General features: G+C 42.9%; 1 protein-coding gene across 3 annotated transcripts in view; it reads left to right on the forward strand.

The window, feature by feature from the left end:
• The window catches only part of EPM2A (EPM2A glucan phosphatase, laforin), a 46,988-nt gene extending 33,957 nt beyond the window's left edge, over positions 1 to 13,031 (forward strand). For all 3 annotated transcript variants that reach the window (XM_054023117.1, XM_054023119.1, XM_054023118.1), the window contains exons 3-4: positions 7,742 to 7,983; positions 11,103 to 13,031. In XM_054023117.1, coding sequence (XP_053879092.1) covers positions 7,742 to 7,983; positions 11,103 to 11,377 — 517 coding nt within the window. In that variant the 3' untranslated portion in view covers positions 11,378 to 13,031. The remainder of the gene's footprint in view (positions 1 to 7,741; positions 7,984 to 11,102) is intronic.
• The last annotated feature ends 7,966 nt before the right edge of the window (positions 13,032 to 20,997 follow it).

Consider the following 20,997-nt stretch of genomic DNA (forward strand, 5'->3'; position numbering starts at 1 on the left):
CTCGAGTGGGCCTCAGAGGAAGAATTCATTGCCCTGTGTTCAAAATAATGTATGGACTGATCTGAATGAGATCAGCAATATAAACAAATTGCAGGTTGAGAGTGACTTTATGGCCAGTTACTTGTGGGAAGTACTTTGACTCTGGCAAAGTACTGTTCCTTGACTGAAGCTGTCAGCCATTGGTGCAAGCAGACCTTCTGGGATATTGTGCCAGCTAATAGATAGACCTTGAAGGCTTGAATCATGCTGTTTTCTACAAGGCCACAAATGCTAGATTAGCTTTAGACTGCAGATGGAGATCTGGATTGAAAGGCACAGTGGTGTTGACGTCACCAGGCATCACCATCACCCTAGGTAACTCGGGAGGGTGGAAAATCACAAGTGTCAATGAAGCCTTCCTGCACTAGGCCTAAATGAACCAAACTCCTTCCATGTTTAAACTCCAATCGACCTCAAAAGCCAGGTGCAATTGGAATATGTAAGCAATCAGTTATCCGTGTGCAACCCCCTGCTCACACCGGTATCAAGCGGTAATAATGAGGCCTGCATGTTTCTGGCTGAAGGGAAAAAGAACAAGATAATGGTTTAAAGAAGTTACTAACAAGCTAGGCTTATAGCTGCCAAGAATGACTTAACTGCTTAAATGTAATCGTTATTTGCTTAGTAACTATTACCAGGGACGGGAGGGGTAGAGGGAGGAATGGGGGAGAGAAAGGGAGGGCTAGTGGGGGAAGGGGGGGGGGATGAGGCTTAACTGCAAAATGTATAAAAGAAGAAAAACTGTTTCTGTTAGTGTGCTTGATTTGAGACGTGCCAGTCTCCTTGCACCGCTTTGAGATCTCAAATAAACTTTGATTGCTCCACCCTAGTGTGTTTATTGACGCGAAGCACACCGAGCAACGAACCCCACTTTTGCTGTCCTCGGGCACTCTGTGCCGGCAACAGTGGTGTGGCTCTTTGGTGGAGAGGGTTTGTCAGAGGGTGGAGATGGGTGGCAGGACATAGGTCACTTGATCATTACCTGTTAGGTTCACTCCCTCTGGGGCACCTGGCATTGGCCACTGTCAGCAGACAGGATACTGGGCTGGATGGACCTTTGGTCTGACCCAGTATGGCCGGTCTTATGTTCTTATGTTTTTAGCTTGAAAGTGGCAATCCACTCTGTAAAAAAAAGTACCAGGATGCTAATCTTTCACTGTTCCAGACTCTGTATGGCCTTGTGGGTGAGCAAACTATTGCATATGTATTGATTACATGAAATAAATGTGTGGTTTCAGCTGCCATAATTTAATCAAGACTATAAAGAGTCTTGGAGGAGAATCATCCAAGCACGATATATGTTTGCATCGTTGAAAATAATTAAAGTGTGGAAAAGTAAATGTACAAGTGACTTCACAAGGTTCCATGTTTGTTTTCTATGAGTGATGATTTCACATTGGTTGCCTCAGTTTACAGGTCAAAAGGACGCTTTAGTCCACACCAAGGGAGTGTTAATGTTAGTCCTCACTAGCGTGTCCTGCACTTACTGGCCCATGTGGACCCTCCTGCTATCCACTAGAACAGCGGTTCTCAAACTGTGTCGGGACCCTAAGGTGGGTCAGGACCCTGTTTTAATGGGGTCACCAGGGCTGGTGTTAGACTTGCCGGGACCAAAGACAATGCCTGAGCCCCACCACCCGGGGCCAAAGCCGAAGCCAGAGGGCTTCAGCCCTGGGTGGCAGGGCTCAGGTTACAGGCCCTTCAGCTTCAGCCCCCCAACCCAGGGTGGCGGGACTCGGGCAGGCTCAAGCTTTGGTCCTCACTCCTGGGGTCATGTAGTAATTTTTGTTGTCAGATGGGAGTCGCGGTGCAATGAAGTTTGAGAATCCCTACACTAGAAGTTCCTTAGTGTACACAAAGGTAGTACTTTTTGAAACAGGACTACATTGGCATGCACTGGGGAACTTTTAGGGTCCACACAGGCCAGTTAGTACACAACAGGCTAGTGCAGACTAACACCTCTCTGGTGTGGCCTGAAGCAATGTGTAGACAAGCCCTTAGATGCTGGACCCTAAGTGACTTGCCCAAAGTCACACAAGGTATCTGTGTCTGAGCTGGGATTTGAGCACGTCTTCTGAGTCCCTATGTAATGTTTTAGTCTTAGCCCTTGTCTACACTATAAAATTAAGTTGACTTTATCTAATTTGACCTCGAGCCCCCGAATTAATGAAGTCGATTGTGATGTCCTGTGACCCACAAGACACCAGGGTTAAAAATATTTCCTGGCTCTTGGGGAGAATGGATCCACCACTCACCTGTCTCCCATTCTCCTCCTCCTCCTCTTCCTCATCTACCATATCATCCTCCTCCTTGTCCCTAGACTCACACGCCTGTGAGTTGTCACGTTGCTTGTGGGGGTCACCCCCGGGAATCGCATGCAGCTCGTTGTAGAACCCGCATGTGTGGGGTTCAGCACCAGAATGACTGTTCACCTCCCTTGCCTTCTGTTACGCTTGGCAAAGTTCTTTTATTTTCACATAGCACTTCTGTGTGTCCTTCGTGTAGCCCTTCTCCCCCATTCCATGAGTGATCTTTGCATATATGTCAGCATTTCTTCTGCTGGATCGGAGCTCTGCCTGCACAGACTCTTCTCTCCACACAGCGATGAGATCCACCACCTCCTGTGCAGACCAGGCTGGAGCGCGTTTGGGGCGTGTAGTCTCCATGATCAGTAGTGCTCAAGCTGGCATGCTCCCAATTCTGGTCAAACAGGAAATGGGAAATCAAAAATTCCCAGGGCATTAGCAGGGGGTGGGCTGTTTTCTGTTTACCTGGCTGCAGTGCAGTAGAGTTGAGAATGATCTCCAGAGCAGTCACAGATGAGCATTGTGGGACACCACCTGGAGGCCAATTAAGTTGAATTACACAATGCTGCGCCTGCACTACCTCGCAATCAGCCCATGGAAATCAAACTAAGCGCTGCAGAGGTGGATTACACAAGTCAACATCAGAGGTAACTTAGGTCGACGTAAAGGACAAGGTAGTGTAGACACATACATTAACAGGTCAACTTAAGGTAGCTTCCTGTAGTGTAGACCAGGCCTTAGTAACACACAGTGCACAGATGCATTGAGTAAGAAAGGGCCATTTTTACACTGAGAGACAAGATGGGTGGGGTAATATCTTTTATTGGACCTTCTTCTGTTGGTGAAAGAGACGAGACACAGAGCTTGTCTCTTTCACCAATGGAAGTTGGTCCAATAAAAGATATTGCCTCTCCCATCTGGTCTCACTAATGGCCTGGACCAACACGGCTACAACAATACGGCAACCAACATTTTTACATTGACATATTCTTCCTATAATTCCTCTTTAAAAAACCAGTGTGTCATACTTTTTTAGGAAGAGAAAGGGATTAATGGTTGAAATGATCTTACATTTACATATCCCCTTTAATCTGTAATTGTTTTTCATATTATATGGAAGGGTTACTTAATCTGCCATTGTAAAGTAATCACTTCTGGAGCTGGAAGGCAGCAACTGTTGAGCAGCTCAAAGCTGAAAATGAAGAGGTCGCTCACCCCGGTACTAACCCAGTCCAAACCTGGTTACCTAGTGAAATAAAGTGGCGACTTCCAGAAGGAAACAAGTTCATTTTTTTTAAAAAGGGCATACTTTTTGGTAAGGGAAGTGAAACTGTGAAAGGATCATTCCCTAGCATTACAATTCTTTAACTTCCATTATCTATCATAGAGTGAAACCGTTGTGAGGACTATCTGGCATAAATATATAGAATACAATTACTGAACTGTTCATCAATTTCTGCAGATTGTATTTGAACTAAAACCCTCTTTTAAGTGAGGAGAAAATAAAGGAATGAACTTGATAAAGCTGAATGAAAGCCCAGGCAAAGAATGAAATAATCATAATTAGATCTCTTAAATAAATTGACGGAATAAACAAATCTACTTGGTGTCATTGTGCACTGCACATTATCTATAATGAATGTCGTCCTGATAAAAGAACAATTAAACCCAATTAAGTAATACATGCACTGTATACCAAGGCTTTATAGCCATTACTGGTAAACAGAGGAGGAAAGACCAGAAGCCAAATCCTGATCCTATTGACTTCAGTGGCAAAACTCCTGGAGCTGGTCCCAAGGAACCAGTTCATAAGAGTCATCTGGTCTAAATCCAGGCAGTTGACAGCCCTAGTCTTGACTCTGCTCTGTGTACTGCCATTTTCCTCCATTCCATTGAATGGAAATATGGTGATGTTCAATGGTAAAGCCACCAGATGATTCACTAATTGTAAACTGAGGTACAATGGGGACTCTAGCAGGTCCAAAAATTCTGTTGGACACTCTCAAAGTACCTGGTAGATAATCTGGATATAGAATATGTTGCACCCACAGATTTTAATCTGGATTTCATTTTCATGTATGCTGTATAAACATAGGAAATGATTTCTAAGGTAGTATTTTCTCTGTAGCCCAATTTTTATATTGCATGATTAGTCTAAGGACTCTAGTCCCTCCAGGTTAAATCATCTGCTAGAATCTATACTTCTGTCCCCTGGAAGAGATGATAACTCTGTACATTAGTTGATTCTCAAATCATAAAACATTGAGGGTTTATTATATGAATGTACTGAACTCTCAGGAAAACTGTGAAGAAAAATACCAGGTGCTCTTGTCCTCAGAGAACACATTTGTCTTCTCATCATGTACCATGAAACGCTGTGGCCAAGGGGCACTCAGCACAGCTCGGTATAGGGAGAGGAGCCACAGAGGTGGCATTAAGCCACCATTTTGCTCTCCCAATCGTGGGGTCATCCAGGCACTGATCTAGTCCTTAGTGAAAATTAGCTGCTTCAATTTATACTGACAACCAAGGGCCCTACGGGGCCATGATGATAGTGGCAGATCTCAAATGTGTAAGCAAGTCCTGACTAGGTCCCCTTTTCTATACAATATCCCTTATGTGAGTGGAAGGTGGTGTGGTGTAGCAGTGACTATGGTGGGTCTGTGTAGTTTTAGAAATGAAGGGACTGCAGTCCTGACCATCCCATTTCAACTCTTTCCACCTCCACCACAGACACCTTGGAAATGTAAAGTATGAAGAACAGGTATTAGAACAAGAGAAGTGACAAGTGAAATGAGTTTTCTGTGATGTAAATGCTAGTTTCCCATTCCCAGAGCTGACATGTTAAAGCTTGATTACTGTCAAGAGTACTAGGTGAACCGTGTTACTTCCACTGCATCATCTACCACGGAGGGGAAGCAAAGCCATCACATTATAGGCCAGGGCATTTATATGGAGCACTTTAACTGTCTCCCTAATGCTGAATCAAATGAACTGTGTCTATCCAAACAAGCTCCCACACATAGTCACCTGGGAGAAACTGCTATCATAACTTAAACTGACAGTCCTTAAGGTACAGCTTCTGCCTAATAAATGTGCCCCAATTAACCATTTTTTATTAGTTCTCTATAAACTGGGGAGATGGGGCCCTGCTGTAAATACAGAATTTTAAAATCACACTCTTCATCTTCATATTAAAAGAGGTGCCTCGACTGTAACCTCTTCAAGGCAGGGACTGTGTGTTCCCATGTGTTTCATGGGTGCCTAGCATATTGTGGGTGCTAGTGGAATACAGTTATAAGCAGGGCCGGCTCTAACTTTTTTGCTGGCCCAGGCAAAAAAGAAGAGTGCCGCCCCGCTGTAACCCCCCCCCCGGAGCGCCTCACCGGGCCGCCCAAACCCCTGCCCCCCCCCGAGCACCTTGCTGGGCCACCCAAACCCCCGGAGTGCCAGGCCCGGCCGCCCAACCCCCCCCTCCTGAGCGCCGCACTGGGCCACCCAAACCCCCGCCCCCCCCCGAGCGCTGTGCCGGGCCGCCCAAACCCCCAGAGTGCTGCACTGGGCCGCCCCCCACAGCGCTGCTGAAGCGCCCTCCCCCCCCCCCCCCCCCCCGCGCCGCCGAAACACCCGCCGTGCTGCCCGGCTGAAACAAACAAAAAAAAGCCCCTCGAGCGCCGCCCTGCCGAACAACAACAACAAAAAACAAACAAAACAAAACAAAACAAAAGACTGTGAGCACCCCCCCCGCCACCCCAACATTGGCTGCCCCTTCTAAGGTGCCGCCCCAAGCACGTGCTTCGTCGGCTGGTGCCTGGAGCCGGCCCTGGTTATAAGGAATACAAACTGATGACACTGAATTCGGCTTTCTAGCAATCCTACAGTAGTAGTCTGCAGGATATAATCATTATCAAAGGCCCATTTCCAGAGCCTTTACTCCTATTAGTGACCATTTGTTTCTGCGGGTAGCACCATCAAATTTAAGGGGGCGGTATTCGCATGAGAGTTTAATGAAACTACTCAAGTGAATATACACTCATTTGGGGGAGCAAGAACTCCACAGTCTGGCCCCAAATGATTAGAACTTGCAAATAGCTGTGGGCCGTACATCATTGGCCTATTTCATTTTTGAAGCACTTATGTGACAGCTGCTGTCTTGGCCAACACACTGGGGATGAAACTAGAGCTGAAAGCATGAGCAGCTACAGCTTGAACTAAAGGGCCAAAGCTCTCTAGGTGGGAGCTGTAACAATTCATATCCTCCGTGGATTGGTGCAAAGTGGGACTTCTAACACACTCACCAGTGGGCTACACTTACTTTCATCATAGGTTGAAGGAGTCATGGAAGCTGACTCTTAAAGATGCCGTATTTTTTTTGCTGTGAATAACTAAGGGCTTGATTTGCAAAATTACATGTGCAACTGTGTGCCTATTTTGCCTGTGTGGTTACTGTAACTGCCTGTGCAAACTGGATATTTGTATGTAGCTGCTGATTTAAACATGTAAATACTCTATTGGGATTTTAGGCAAATTAGGCACCCACTTCTGTGTTTCAGTTTGTTTATGTACGAAAGCTTGCTAAGACATATAATAGATTTTATGATCATTAGAGATGGGAAAACCACAGAAGGTTTGGAGGTTTAGTTTGGCTAAGTACCAAAAGATGTGGCTGTTTATACAAATTATTCAATCCTCTTGAGTTTTCTCACAGAATTTCTGGTTCTTCCAGCTTCCAGGGAGCCCAAACATAGTTCAAATTTCTGTAGCTGGTCCTGGCTGGACTCCAGAATTGCAGAGGCACGTGGGGAAGAAGTAATCCACACTCTTTTGATTACCACAGAAAATATGGCTTAGGCTGGTGCTGGCTTAACCTGATCTGATTTGCCCGCTGCGATAGCAGTAGCTATAAAACAATAATAGTTATATGGTTTACAGATTGTTACTGTAACATTCCACATTTGAATTATGTGAGCCTGTTGGGTTTCTTTCTACATAGAGATTGTGCGAGTCTTCTGGGTTTCCTTATTCTCATCAATGCTGCTAGTAAGCTTCAGCTGCAGGATTGAATGACTGGTGTCTTTGAGACCTGTGCTACTAATTAGGCCATGGTTTGCTAGGGCTCCAGTCTACGCAGGTGAAGTGAATTTGGCTGCGTGCGCTAGGTTTAGGTTTGGTTCTTAAAATACAATATTACGGGTTAAATTGTAATAAAACAAGAAGCTTTTTATCACCTGACACAAAACGGGTGTGTTTAACAACGTATCTCACATGCTGATGCTGCCAGGTTTTGAACTAGAATGCCTTTTAAGCTGACAGAAAATCTGAGTTTTGTGCAGGGGTGGGGAGTTCCTTTGTTGAAAGTGCTTAATGAGCTATGCTACCATTTTTTTCAATGCTAGGATTCTGCCAAACATCTGGCTGGGAAGTTGCCCTCGGCAAGTGGAGCATGTAACCATCAAGCTAAAACACGAACTGGGTGTTACGGCTGTAATGAACTTCCAGACCGAGTGGGATGTTGTTCAGAATTCCTGGGGCTGCAACCGCTATCCAGAACCCATGAGCCCAGAGGTCCTTATGAAACTGTATAAAGAGGAAGGTCTCGCTTATGTCTGGATGCCAACCCCAGATATGAGCACTGAAGGTAATGTTCAAACCTGTCTTACAACTGGATAAGTAATAACAAAACCTTTCAATGACATGATTACATTGCTTTAGTGTTGTTTTTTTCTGAATAGCTTTTGTTTATTGTTACTTTGTTGTGTTGTCCCTAATGAATTCTGTACACTTTGTCATATACAGAGAAGTCAACGATTTCTGATACATATCTTCCTCTCTCGGTATATCCCCATCTCCTCCAAAAATTGATGACTGAAAACCTTTTCTTTCAGCACTGATTTAGTGAGAATACAAATTCATCGAGTTGATGACCATTGGCTTGCACATCAAGACTCCGAAATTGCCATAACTGCTGGTTTTAACCAAAGAGGCAGTGCTAGGTAACCTACTCTGGCTCCCTTAGTACACCACTCTCTCTTTGCAGTCGTGTGCCAGTCTATTGAGCCACTGTATTGTCACCTACAATAATTTGTAATCATATAGGATATGCATAGCACCCCAAATTGTAACCTCAATTAGGATATGTTATTTGGCCGTTACAATCCTTGGTTCATTGATAAAAATAGATTGAGTGATAAGAAACCATGTATAAGCGGGAGGTTGGAAAACGTGAGTGGTTTGCCATACTAGAAAATATACAGGATAATTTTTAATAAAGTCAAATATTGGTGTCACAAACAGAGAATTGTCATGTCAGTTATATGCATCAAGAGAGGCAGGAGACTTGAAAGAAAAATGAAATCAAGAATATGGATTGGCTTTGTGTTAACGCTCAGCTATGCCATGAGTAAAAGCGAGGGTTTGAGTCTTGTAGTCTCACTCTTTGGACTGATAGGGGCTGGGAGTTCTCAACCCTTGAGAGGAAAAGATTTTATATTGCTTAACCATGTACTTGATGGACAATTAAAGGGCAATGTTGTCTAATCTTCCGGGGGAGGGATAGCTCAGTGGTTTGAGCATTGGCCTGCAAAACCCATGGTTGTGAGTTCAATCCTTGAGGGGGCCATTTAGGGATGGGGGGGAACTGTCAGGGACAGTACTAGTGAAGGCAGGGGACTGGACTCAATGACTTTTCAAGGTCCCTTCCAGCTCTATGAGATAGGTGTATCTCTATTTCTATGCCAAAAGACCTAGTGACCCTCAACACAGAGCTATGAGAGGTGGCAGCATATGCACATAATTGGAGAAAATGGGTCATGAGAACTTCATGGTTCCCACAGCACCAATTCCACACACCCCCCTCACACACACACCAATTTGTCAGTAGGAGTTTTGCCATTTATAGGCCCTAAAAACATATAAGTAGAGAGAGGTGTATGATTAGGAGGATTTCTTTGTTACTTAATGTTCAGAATTGAGCATGATATGAAAGGTATGTCAGTGCTGTATACAGAATGTTCTAATAGATTGCTAATGTATTATGATGGCAAAACATAGCATTTTCGTAGGAGCGACTTGTGAAGGCTTAAACTACCACAGCTGCTAATTTTGCACATTTCTAAAATTGAGACAGAGACATGGATTTATGGAGATGCTCTTGTCCCCCATCATTTTGGATAAAATGTGAAGTATATTTTCCATATTCTTATTTTAAATTGGAAAGATAAGAATACAGTTATAGTTCAGTTAAAAGTTAATTTTTGGAGGGGAGGAAACTGTTCAGATTAAATACTATACAACATCCATATCTGAACTGATGACAAACACCATCTTTGTTTTGGCAATGAATTCATTTAATACCTTAATTAGCTAAATTTAAAGTATATTTCATCTAAAGTAACCATACTATTACATAAATCAAGTTAGTACCTATTTTCCTTATGACTCTGTGGACCGATTCTGCCTCTAAATTGGTTGAAACATTTATACTTCTTGTATAAGTTAATATTTTTTTTATTGTTCTTTGAATGAGACAAGAAATGAAAGGGAATCTGGATGGCTTCTCAAACACTGTATGACAAAAGCATTTCATTTCTGGCTCTACTGTTTTAACAAATCTATGGTGGTCTGTGAAATAAAATTGGTTGCCTCAACTCAGTCTGTATTGGACAGTGGGCCATATAAAAGTAACTTATGGTGATTCTCAACCAGGTGTATGTGTATCTCTGTGGGTATGCAGAGGTCTTCCAGGGGTACTCAACTCATCTAGATCAGTGTTTCTCAACGGGGGGGGGGTTGCAACCCCCAGGGGGGTCACGGGACAGGTTAAGGGAGTGTTGCAAGTGCAGGGCCAGCGTTAGGAGGGTGGCAAGCAAGGCAATTGCCTGGAGTCCCATGCCACAGGGGACCCCTGCAAAGCTAAGTTACATGCATCAGCCCAGAATGGTGGGGCTCAGGCTTCAGACAAGGCTCACAAATGAAAAACAGGTACAAGTATCCCACTGAAATGTACGTACAATATTTATATGCCAATCAATGTATTTTATAATTATATGGTAAAAATGAGAAAGTCAGCAATTTTTCAGTAATAGTGTGCTGTGCCACTTCTGTATTTTTGTAAGGAATTCTGATTTTGTAAGGAAGTAGTTTTTAAGTGAGGTGAAACTTGGGGATACACAAGACAAATCAAACTCCTGAAAGGGGTACAGTAGTCTGGAAAGATTGAGAACCACTGATTTATTAAACACGTTTTACTGCAGATCACCATTTGTTGTCAAAGAAGGTCGGGGTCCAAGTTATATGGACTTTTGTATTACCTGGACCTATTACTTAGCAAAATGTGAGGGTTGAAGGGCATTTGGGGAAACTGACACTATAGTTTCACATGTAGGCCATGATTTTCAACAGAGATTGGTGATTTTGGGTGCTCAACCAGATGGGGCCAGATTTTTAGGAAGTGCTTCGCATCCACCCTTTTAAAATCAAGCCTCTGTAAGGCATCTCAGTGTGGACACCCAAAATCACTGGTCACTTTTGGAAATCTTAGGCCTAGCCTGTGCAAAAGGGTACTTAATTTCTGACAGTGCAGAAAACCTATGTAGACATTCATATTCTCCTACCAGAGAAAGAAGAGAAACTAGCTTTAATAGATTTCTCTTTGCCTGCCACTATGATTTCACAGTACAGCAGAATAGAGAAACATATTGTTAACAGTGATCCTCCCTTTCTTGTGTTCATGGGAATGTGCCCTGTTTTTAATCCTAGGAAGAATACAGATGTTGCCTCAGGCTGTCTGTCTCCTGCACGGGCTGCTAGAGAATGGACACATCGTCTACGTACATTGCAATGCTGGTGTTGGCAGGTCTACAGCCGCAGTCTGTGGCTGGTTAAAGTATGTGATGGGATGGAACCTAAGGAAAGTGCAGTACTTTGTGGCCTCCAGGAGACCAGCTGTCTACATAGATGAGGAAGCTCTGGTTCGTGCTGAAGACGATTTCTATCAGAAATTTGGACCTCTTCGCTACTCATGCAAACCTTAGTGGTAGAAAAGCTGATTGGAGGAGGGGAGAGATTCCTCGCAGTGTTGCCAATCCCAAACATTCAAAATTCATAGTCAGACCACCCAAATTTGTGTGTGTGTGTGAGTGAGAGAGTGAGTGTGTGAAAAATCATGAGATTTAAAAACAATAATTAGTTCAGTCTCTTTTTATTTGCCTTGTGTTTTTTAGCTTTGGGGTTCTTGTTTTCAAACTTTTCTCTGCAACCAGGTGGGTTAGGAACTTACTTTGCAAAACGAAAACTGAGATTCTCATGTACTCATGTGACTCCAGGAGCTGGGACAAATATCACAAGATACAACCATGTGAGATGGCAAGACTGTGGTAGGAAGAAGGTGGAACAATGCGGAAGGGCTACATAAAGAAATAAAAGTCAACGGTGTGCAGTTTTTGTTTTTTTCTGGCTTGGGTAGTCAGGGTTGTTTGACCGTTTCAGGTAGAGCCTTCTGTTTTGGTGTGTTTATAAAGATGTTTCTAATGAAATGGTCTGACTGATAAAAAGAAGAAGGAAATTGATTTATGCAGTTGTGTTTCTGAAACAAACAGCAAGTTAAATTCAATTCATTAGGCAAGAGCTGCCCTTTCTCTCTCGTTTAGGTTTATAGTTAATGTGATTTAGTAAAATTTACTGCTGTACTTTGTTATGGTGCTGAGGGTATTGTAGATGCTGTGCATAAAGGTGGGGGAAAGTTCCACTTATGCATGTTTAATCTACTGCAAGGCAGAACTCCTGGTTAATTAGATTGTCCTAGATTGTAAGATTTCCGGAGGGACTGTTTTTGTTTTCCTTGTCTGTACAGTGCCTAACACAGAGCCACGATCCTTGATTAGAGCCTCTTCGTGCTACCACAAGATAAGTAACAATAAAGAAAATTGAGTTAAAAGAGAAGATATGGGAGGTGGCCTGGTGAGCCTATATGCAGGCTGTGCTGCTGGGTTTAGAGTCCCAGGTGCAGTGTCCGTCTCATTCGCCTACTTGGTGTTGCCTGGAAATTCTGCAATAGCAGCCATCTCTTGCTCCTGTGGAAGACAAGTGCTTCCATTGCTGCTCAGATGTCACTGTCCCGTTAGCTAAATTAGGAAGGGCATCACTAGGCTCCAGAGTCCAAACAAGCCCCACTCAGCCAAAAATAGGTGCTGCAACTCATGACTTCGAGGGGAGGAAGTGGAGAAATTCCTCCGCTGATGGTCTGATTGAGTGGGAGAGTTGCTTGTTAAGGACACAAAAATTAAAAAACTAATTTCTAGAGGCAGATGGCTGAGCTAAATCCCTTTTCCAGTTATTTTTAGAAAAATGATTTGTCTATATAGAGATTTATTCCGTGATAAAGAGGTGATAAGAGACACATGACCTTAATTATAAGGAAATCCTACTACTGGAGACTTGTTAGCGATCTCACTGTTACAGTATCCTGGGCACTGTTCACGGAGAATGTCCATCATAATATATTTTGCTTTATCTTTTACCCCTCAGATGCCCTCAGATGTGAAGAAGCAACTGGAAGTTATTTTAAATTTATGTATTTGATCATCACTTTATTTCTGATTTCTGTTTTGAAATAATGTATGTCATCAGTTAGATACTGGATGAAACTATAGCCCAATGTTAAATAAAAGCCTTATGACACTTCCATAAGTGCGGGTTTTCTCATGTGTTTTGCTCACGTTTGTTATTTGTACTTAAGAGTGGACAGTAGCCATTAGAACCATAATTGTTTATTTCTAGTCTCCCATGGTCTGACTGGAACAAGAATGGGTTTTGTATCTATGTGCCTGACCTTGTGAACTAAAGGGTGTGGATGATGCCCATCCTACTCATGGAGCACAAGAGTGTGTCAAAATGCAACTCAGCTAGGGACATACGCTTAAGGTTAGAACGTGACTTTAGGCACAGTCCTGAGCAAGCAGTGGTGCCCTGGGGAGACACTGCGTGGCAATAACTCACACCTGACTCCTGATTCCTCCTCCTCTTCCTATTTGCTCCTAGGAGGTAGTTATTTACCACTGGCCTGTACCAGCAGTAAATTACACCCTACCCATGCTGGCTTAGCTATGGTGTCTGGTGAGTAAGGGAAGTGGGTCAATTCTTTGCTGCTCCCCAACTCATTCTCTGCCTCTTGCTGACCACTAACTCTGGGGAGGGAGGGAGCGGGCAAGTAGCCCTGCTTCTTACTATATGCCTGGCCCCAAGATCTGGGTAGCCCATATAAAGGGGATCCTTACTCCTCTACTCCCTTGCATGGAGATGGAGTCAGAGTCACAATCTGGCCTTTAATATCCCTGAGAACTTCTTGGACTTGATTCAATACAACTTGTGTAACAGAGAGTGCCCCACAAAGATCAAGCCCTGAAATCATGAGATTTGCATGAGAAACAAAAATTTGAATTAACACCAAAGTTATAGTTCTGTCAGGATGCTTTTGAGCCCACAAGCTTAACGGATATTCCATGTGTCCCTGCTGTATAACTGGGCAGGGTACAGCTAATTCTATTTTCAGTGGTTACATTTGTAAATGTTGCAGGCTAAGGCTAATCGAATTCTATACTTCAGGGCATCCACTGTTTGGCAACAGGAGCCAGCCAGGAATACCCCATGTTGTGCAGATCTGATGTATAAGTTTATACTACATTGTGTTCCATGTCTTTTTGGACAAGAATGTCAGTAATTTAAAATCCAATGGATACCGTCAACATCAAAGAGCTGCAAATAGCAAAGAAATCGTAGTGCTACATACATGATGGTTCCAGACTAATACTTCTATTTTTAAATACTGATGAGGCACTGAGATACAGTGTGATGGGGGCACACAGTAGGTGGATTACATAAATAGATTAGATAGATGAAACCAGCCTGCCAAAAATGTACTAGTAAATGGCACATAGGGTTCCCAAGGGTTGTAGACCCACAGTGCATAATCGGTAACATACCCACTTGTCACATTGTCCCCAGAGCACTGATTCCTGTCTCTCTATTGAAAGCCACTCTACTAGGTAACACTAATTGAAAGTCCTGCCTGTCAAATGCAATTAGTAAGCACCAGACATTTAAATAATAAAGAGCCCATTGCAAAAGGCTACAGCAACAGGAAAGCAAAGGTTTCAAAATATTCCATTTTTCCAGCTGCATAATGACATGATAAGCCTGTATCTAATGCTTACCTATTAAAATTCTAATTTGAAATGTGTTCTTGTGGTGATTGGATCATCAACCATTTCCACACACTAAACTGTTATGCAATTTGGGTGAAAGGATGAGGGCACTGCTGCTGTTAATATGCTTGTATATTTCCTCTTGAGAGTGGCACCTTTATGGCTAGACTATATTTAGAAGAGAATAACTCCTAAGAAGGTAATTAAGAATTGATAAACTGCAGTAGTTATTTTAAAGTGACCAAAATAAACCGAAGTAGTGTACAAGGACAAAGAAGGGAAACCGATGCAAGAGCTCATATAGGTCATCATCACTGGAAGGTATCATTGGGGAAAACAGATGTCAATTAGAATTGGCACATCAAGTATTTGGTGCCCAGGTAGAAATAAAGCCCTCATATTATTTTATCTAGTTTAACTGAAGAAGCAAATGGAATTTGCTGAATGAACCTGGGCCATTCACAACTCCAGGTTACTAACGATATCTCAATATCAATATTAGGATAGATACTAATACACATATTTATTCCTATGGCCAAATATTGCAAGGCCCCAAGTGCTCTGAACTCCCCTCAATGTCTTTGTAAGAGGCATTCAGCCCCTCAGAGGGACTTGCTTAATGTGCCTGCGCTTTGTGACTTCATGAATATTTTTCCTTCTGAGACCAAAAAATGTGACCAATGAGGACATAGGGTACACTAACTAAGTTAATTAGAATGGCAGTGTGATCTAGTGGATAGGGGACTGGGTGTCAGGAGCTCTGTAATCTATTCTTGGCTCTGCTGCAGACAGGTTGTGTGACCACTGGTAAATAAATTCACTACCCCTGCTTTCTTTGCCACCCTTTGTCAGTCTCACCTGTTAAGAATGTAAGCTTCTCGGGGCTCACTTTATGTTTGTATAGCACAGAATGGGGCCGAGATCTTGGCTGGGGCCTCTGGGTGCTTTACATTTAGTTTCAATGTCTCATTATTTTTTTCAACTGTATTCTGTGTACTGCAAAAGTTACCAAAGAAACACAGTCCCTGCCCTCAGGAGCTTACAATCAGACATCTGCACACATTCCTCATGCAAGAAAACCCATGGTGGGAGCCAGGTGCCCAGGAAAACACTGATGTTCCCCTCACTGAATTTAATCCAGCTTTTCTGGGTGCACGGTGCTGGGAAATGAGAGACCTGTGTGTGTCTGGAATAGTCTCCCAACGGAACTGATAGAAACCCGAAGAAGCACAAGCACTAGGAAAGGTACCATAGGGAATACTCTTTCCCTGACAAAAGAACAGACTTTAGCACCTACCACTGTTGGGTTTTTTTCATCTCTACTTTACAGGATTACACACTGACTTTACTGTTCTGCAATTGGGAAAATTGTTGATTTGATATAGTAAAAAGAAAATTTCCATAAAATCTCTGTTCCTCTCTCCTTTTATTCCTTCTCACTAAATTGCAGTGAGATGTTGCAAAGCTAATGTAGAATTTAAAGCAAAATAACCCCATACCACTAATCAAAGAAACACCGGAGCTATGTAATGGTAAATCATGACCATATAAGTAAAAGCATAAGGACTGTAGAGAAAGCACATATCTGGCAAACAGATATCAGCCTTTAAAATGAAAACAGACAAAAGTCTGCTCTCTGCTTAATAGGAATTGTATCCATGTAGCTGAGAGCAGAACTTAGGTAAGTGTTTCTAATTCTCAGCATTTGTGTTCTCATGGGTAAATGAACAGAACTGTATTTTTTAACATATTCAGCTAAGGGAATTTGTTTTTATTTTTTTTTTCCTCTGGTACTCTTCAGGGAAAGGCACTATTTTAGGAGGCACAGTTTTCAATATAGTATTTATAAAGGGGTTAATTGAACCCATTCTTCTTAATGTCAATGGCAAAACTCCCATTGGCATCACTGTCAGTGAGATCGTCATGATATGTATTACTTCTGAATAAATTTTATTCTCAAGTTTAACCACAGAAAGCAAATCTTAAAAGTCAATGGCAATGCCCTGCATGGTAGGTGCTGGGCGTGAATGCACTTTTGTAGGTGGTGATTTTTTGAGCATTAAAATCAACTTGTTTAATAAAGTCAAGTCCCAGGAACAGGTGTTTTGATTCTAAACGGGATGTGTGGGATTGTGTTTCAGAATAGGGTAAGTAGGTGGGGAAGGCACTGCCTAACATATGCCTAAACAAATAGAAGCATCAAAATGTGTGTGGCTTGATGCACTGTTTGTTGTCAGACAGAAATGGTGCTGCTACAGCACAGCCTCTCAAGTATCACTGGGAAAAGGACCCCCAAGTATTAAGCCAGAGCCCTAGAGTTGGAGAGTGTAGTTGAAGCAACAGTAGCTTCAAAGTCAGTTAATTATAAGTTGATTGACTTTTATATTTTGCACAGGTACTAACTCCCCCTGGCATAACTGACCAGGTGCATAGAGGGCATGTCGTGTAGTTGGAAGAGATGTGCCAGGGAGAGAAGCAAACTAGTCCTTTTAGGAGCATTGAGTTGGGGGAGGTCCAATGAGATCCAGCATTCAGGGGACCAGCCTGGAAATCATTGACTTGTTTCTGAGCGACCCTGTCTCTAAAAGGCTGACGATAATGCTAGTCTCACCTGGGGCTTATAGCTGGGTAGGGAGAGAGAATCAGTGACTCCAGCTATAGTGGCAGTAAAGACTCCACTGAGAGCATGGCTCTGTATTAACAGAGTAAGCTTGTAATTAGAAGTTAACGGTATATTAAGGGTCTACGTAATTGATTCAACTATCACAGGGACCCTGTCCTTCCCTCCAAAACCACCAAACCAAAACAAAATATTGCCAACTTGATTGCAGCCACAGCTACCCTGTGGCCTAGTTACTAAGAATCTCTGGCTCTGTAATGTGCACGTACTTTATGGAAAAGGTCTTATGTTCCAAGCTGGAATAGGCTGTTTCATTTCAAAAGAAGGAACGGATTCAAGCATCAGCAGGCAGATGTTTGTTTTGTCTTTCCTTTGTGATAATACTTGGGGGCTCAGATAGCACTTCGCAGCTGAGGATCGTTCAAAGTGTCCTTCAAGTACTAGTGAAGTCAATGGGAGCTGTGACTGCTCAGCATCTTTGAAAGTCAAGCTTCCTATTTAGTTTCCTAACTGTGGATCTGGGTGCCTAACTTTAGTAATTGATAACAATAAATAAATTAAATACAAACGGTGTTTGTATGACGGATGCTATAGAATTGCTTTACAACACAATATGACAAAACATTTTGCAGAATGAGAGGCCTCGTCAGGCCTATACTAATAAAAGAGGAAGATTTAATAGCAATAATAAGAGAAGATGTGACTTGAGAGGGAGGCAGTGTTCCAGTTAGACAGGCAGAATGAATGACCTTCCAATGGTGCAAGATCATATGAAAAGGTCTAGGAAGAGGTGGCTAAGGCTGGGGAAGCAAAGTAAGAAGGCGGAGAAGAGGGAGAGCAAGGAGTTAATGGAGAGTGGCAAAAATCTTGAGGACAATTTTGAAATGAATAGGAACCTGGTGAAAGGATCAGTGGCAGGGGCGGCTCTATGTTTTTTGCCACCCCAAGCATGGCAGTCAGGCGGCTTTCAGCGGCATGCCTGCGGGTGATCCGCGGTCCCGCGGATTCGGCGGTGTTTCTGCAGGTGATCTGCCGGTCCCACAGTTTCGGCGTACCCGCTGCCGAATTGCCGCCGAAATTGTGGGACCAGAGGGCCTCCTGCAGGCACGCCGCTGAAGGCTGCCTGACTGCTGCCCTCACAGCGACCGACATGCCGCCCCCCACGGCTTGCCGCCCCAGGAATGCACTTGCTGCGCTGGTGCCTGGAGCTGCCACTGATCAGTGGATGGGGTAATAGATGGTTCCGCTTCTGGGAGTGAGAGCAGTGTGACCTCAGCATACAGGTTACCTGTTATTTCTATTTGCTTTGGAAGTTTCATTCCCCTTATTGCACAGTTTAGTGTATGGAAGAATAAAGATGGGATGACTGAGGAAATGCTGCATCGAGACTTAAAAAAACCAAAACTGGCAAACTATTTAACAAAATATGCCAAGATGATTATTTTAAAAAGGAAAAATTTGATTAGGCTTGTCTTGATTGCTGAGAAGAAATAATGTGAAACATGACTAGAATACACTTTGGAAAATGCTGAGCTCTGCCATTTGTGAGCTTCTGCTTATGACATTGAAATCAAAAATGTTATTTCGGTGGTGTACATGGCTCTTGTTCTCCATTCCTGACTAGCCCTAACATTAGTGCTGTTTCAAGGGCCACCAAATAAAGGGTCAAATACTGATCTCAGAGACTCTGGTATATATCTGGAGTATTTTCATTGTCTTCAGTACTACTCCAGATTTACCGCTGTTGCTGAGATCAGAACCTGGCCCATCATGTGCAGCTGTCATCCTCTCCTTTTCCTAGTTACCTCCCCCACTCCAGGCTAAAGTACATCACCTCTGCGAAGCATAGGGACAAATCACCAAAAGCTGCTTCCAAAACTGCTTCTCCATATGCTGTTGTCAAGACACTGAGTTCTCCCTATTTAAGTCTGTGATAAATAAAGAAAAATCCACTGGCATTATCACAGAATATCAACACGGATGAGAAAAGCAAAGAGTAACCTGAGCATCTGTCCTATGAATCTGCTTACTCGATGACAAAAGAGAAAGAGACATGAAAGGAAGATAATTGAGAACCTGTTTATGCCTATACAAAGTACACTTGCTTATTGTTTTATTTTATTTTTTGGGGCGAGGGATGTAAGTGGACAGTTATTGAGGTAAGTAGCAAGTAATTAAACATTCTAACTATTTGTTCTTTAGAATTATAAAAGCCTTGGTTGAGTGTACAGGACACATTCTCCCCCCAGTTAGGACCTGATCCAGCAAAGCACTTCAGCACACTATAAGTATTAGAATAGTCCCAGGGACTTCAGTCATAACATTTCACATGTGCTGAATCTCAGCTTTAACTAATGATGAGTCGACTTCTAAATTTGTGTATATCTGCCATCATAATGCCCTGGCAAATGATGGCTAGCATTTAGAAGTGCACTCAGGACTTTGTTGTCTGTATCACAGTCTCAATGTAATAAATAATATCAGTAAAATGGTCAGATGAAATGGCTTAATTTTTCCAGGGGATTGGAAACTAAAAGAAGCTGAAACTGGTTCTCCCACTTACTTTACTATATGTCTGAAATCCATATTGTGCTTGCTAACTATGTTGGGCAAGCACCCATACCCAAATGTGGCATGTGTTGTATATATGCAAAGCCCAGAAGGGAGACAACACACTCTGGAATGAGAAGAACACGAGAAGAGCAAAATTTCAAAGACTGACAGTCACACTCATTTTGAAAAGGTGATGTATAAGAACATAAGAACATAAGAATGGCCATACTGGGTCAGACTATCTAGCCCAGTATCCTGTCTACTGACAGTGGCCAATGCCAGGTGCCCCAGAGGGAGTGAACCTAACAGGTAATGATCAAGTGATTTCTCTCCTGCCATCCATCTCCACCCTCTGACAAACAGAGGCTAGGGACACCATTCCTTACCCATCCTGGCTAATAGCCATTAATGGACTTAACCGCCATGACTTTATCTAGTTCTCTTTTAAACCCTCTTATAGTCCTAGCCTTGACAACCTCCTCAGGCAAGGAGTTCCACAGGTTGACTGTGTGCTGTGTGAAGAAGAACGTCCTTTTATTTGTTTTAAACCTGCTGCCCATTAATTTCATTTGGTGACCCCTAGTTCTTATATTATGGGAACAAGTAAATAACTTTTCCTTATTTGCATTCTCCACACCAATCATGATTTTATATACCTCTATCATATCCCCTCTTCGTCTCCTCTTTTCCAAGCTGAAAAGTCCTAGCCTCTTTAATCTCTCTTTGTATGGGACCCATTCCAATCCCCTAATCATTTTAGTTGCCCTTCTCTGAACCTTCTCTAATGCCAGTGTATCTTTCTTGAGATGAGGAGACCACATCCATACGCAGTATTCAAGGTGTGGGCATATGAACTTCAGAAGCGTAACTGCTGAACATTCCAGTGACCTTGGCAGAATCCTGGGGCAATCTTTCATAAAGACTGCAGTTCTTAGCAATGTTTCCCATGTATTATGCACACGTATGATTGCCTCAAATTCCAATGCATGAGTTTACTCATGTGCTACTTTTCTTTTTGCTTTTCATCCCCCCCATTCCACCCCGCTTAAAACAAACCCACAAACTGTAGATAGTTCAAGGAAAATTCCTTTCCTTGTGTGGGTTTATATTCTGAAATGTCCCTCTTACAATGCTTCCTAGGCACAGTAAGAGTTTGTTCCAGACCTTTGAAAATACCAGAACAAGACTATATCTGCTGCATCTGAACGTGCTGCCTCCTTGTAATTGGTTAATTCCTTTGTAGCCCCAGATCCCTTCAGGAGGAATTCCAAATCCAACT

This window comes from Malaclemys terrapin, chromosome 3 (genome assembly GCF_027887155.1).
Source record: "Malaclemys terrapin pileata isolate rMalTer1 chromosome 3, rMalTer1.hap1, whole genome shotgun sequence".
Taxonomy (NCBI): Eukaryota; Metazoa; Chordata; order Testudines; family Emydidae; genus Malaclemys; species Malaclemys terrapin.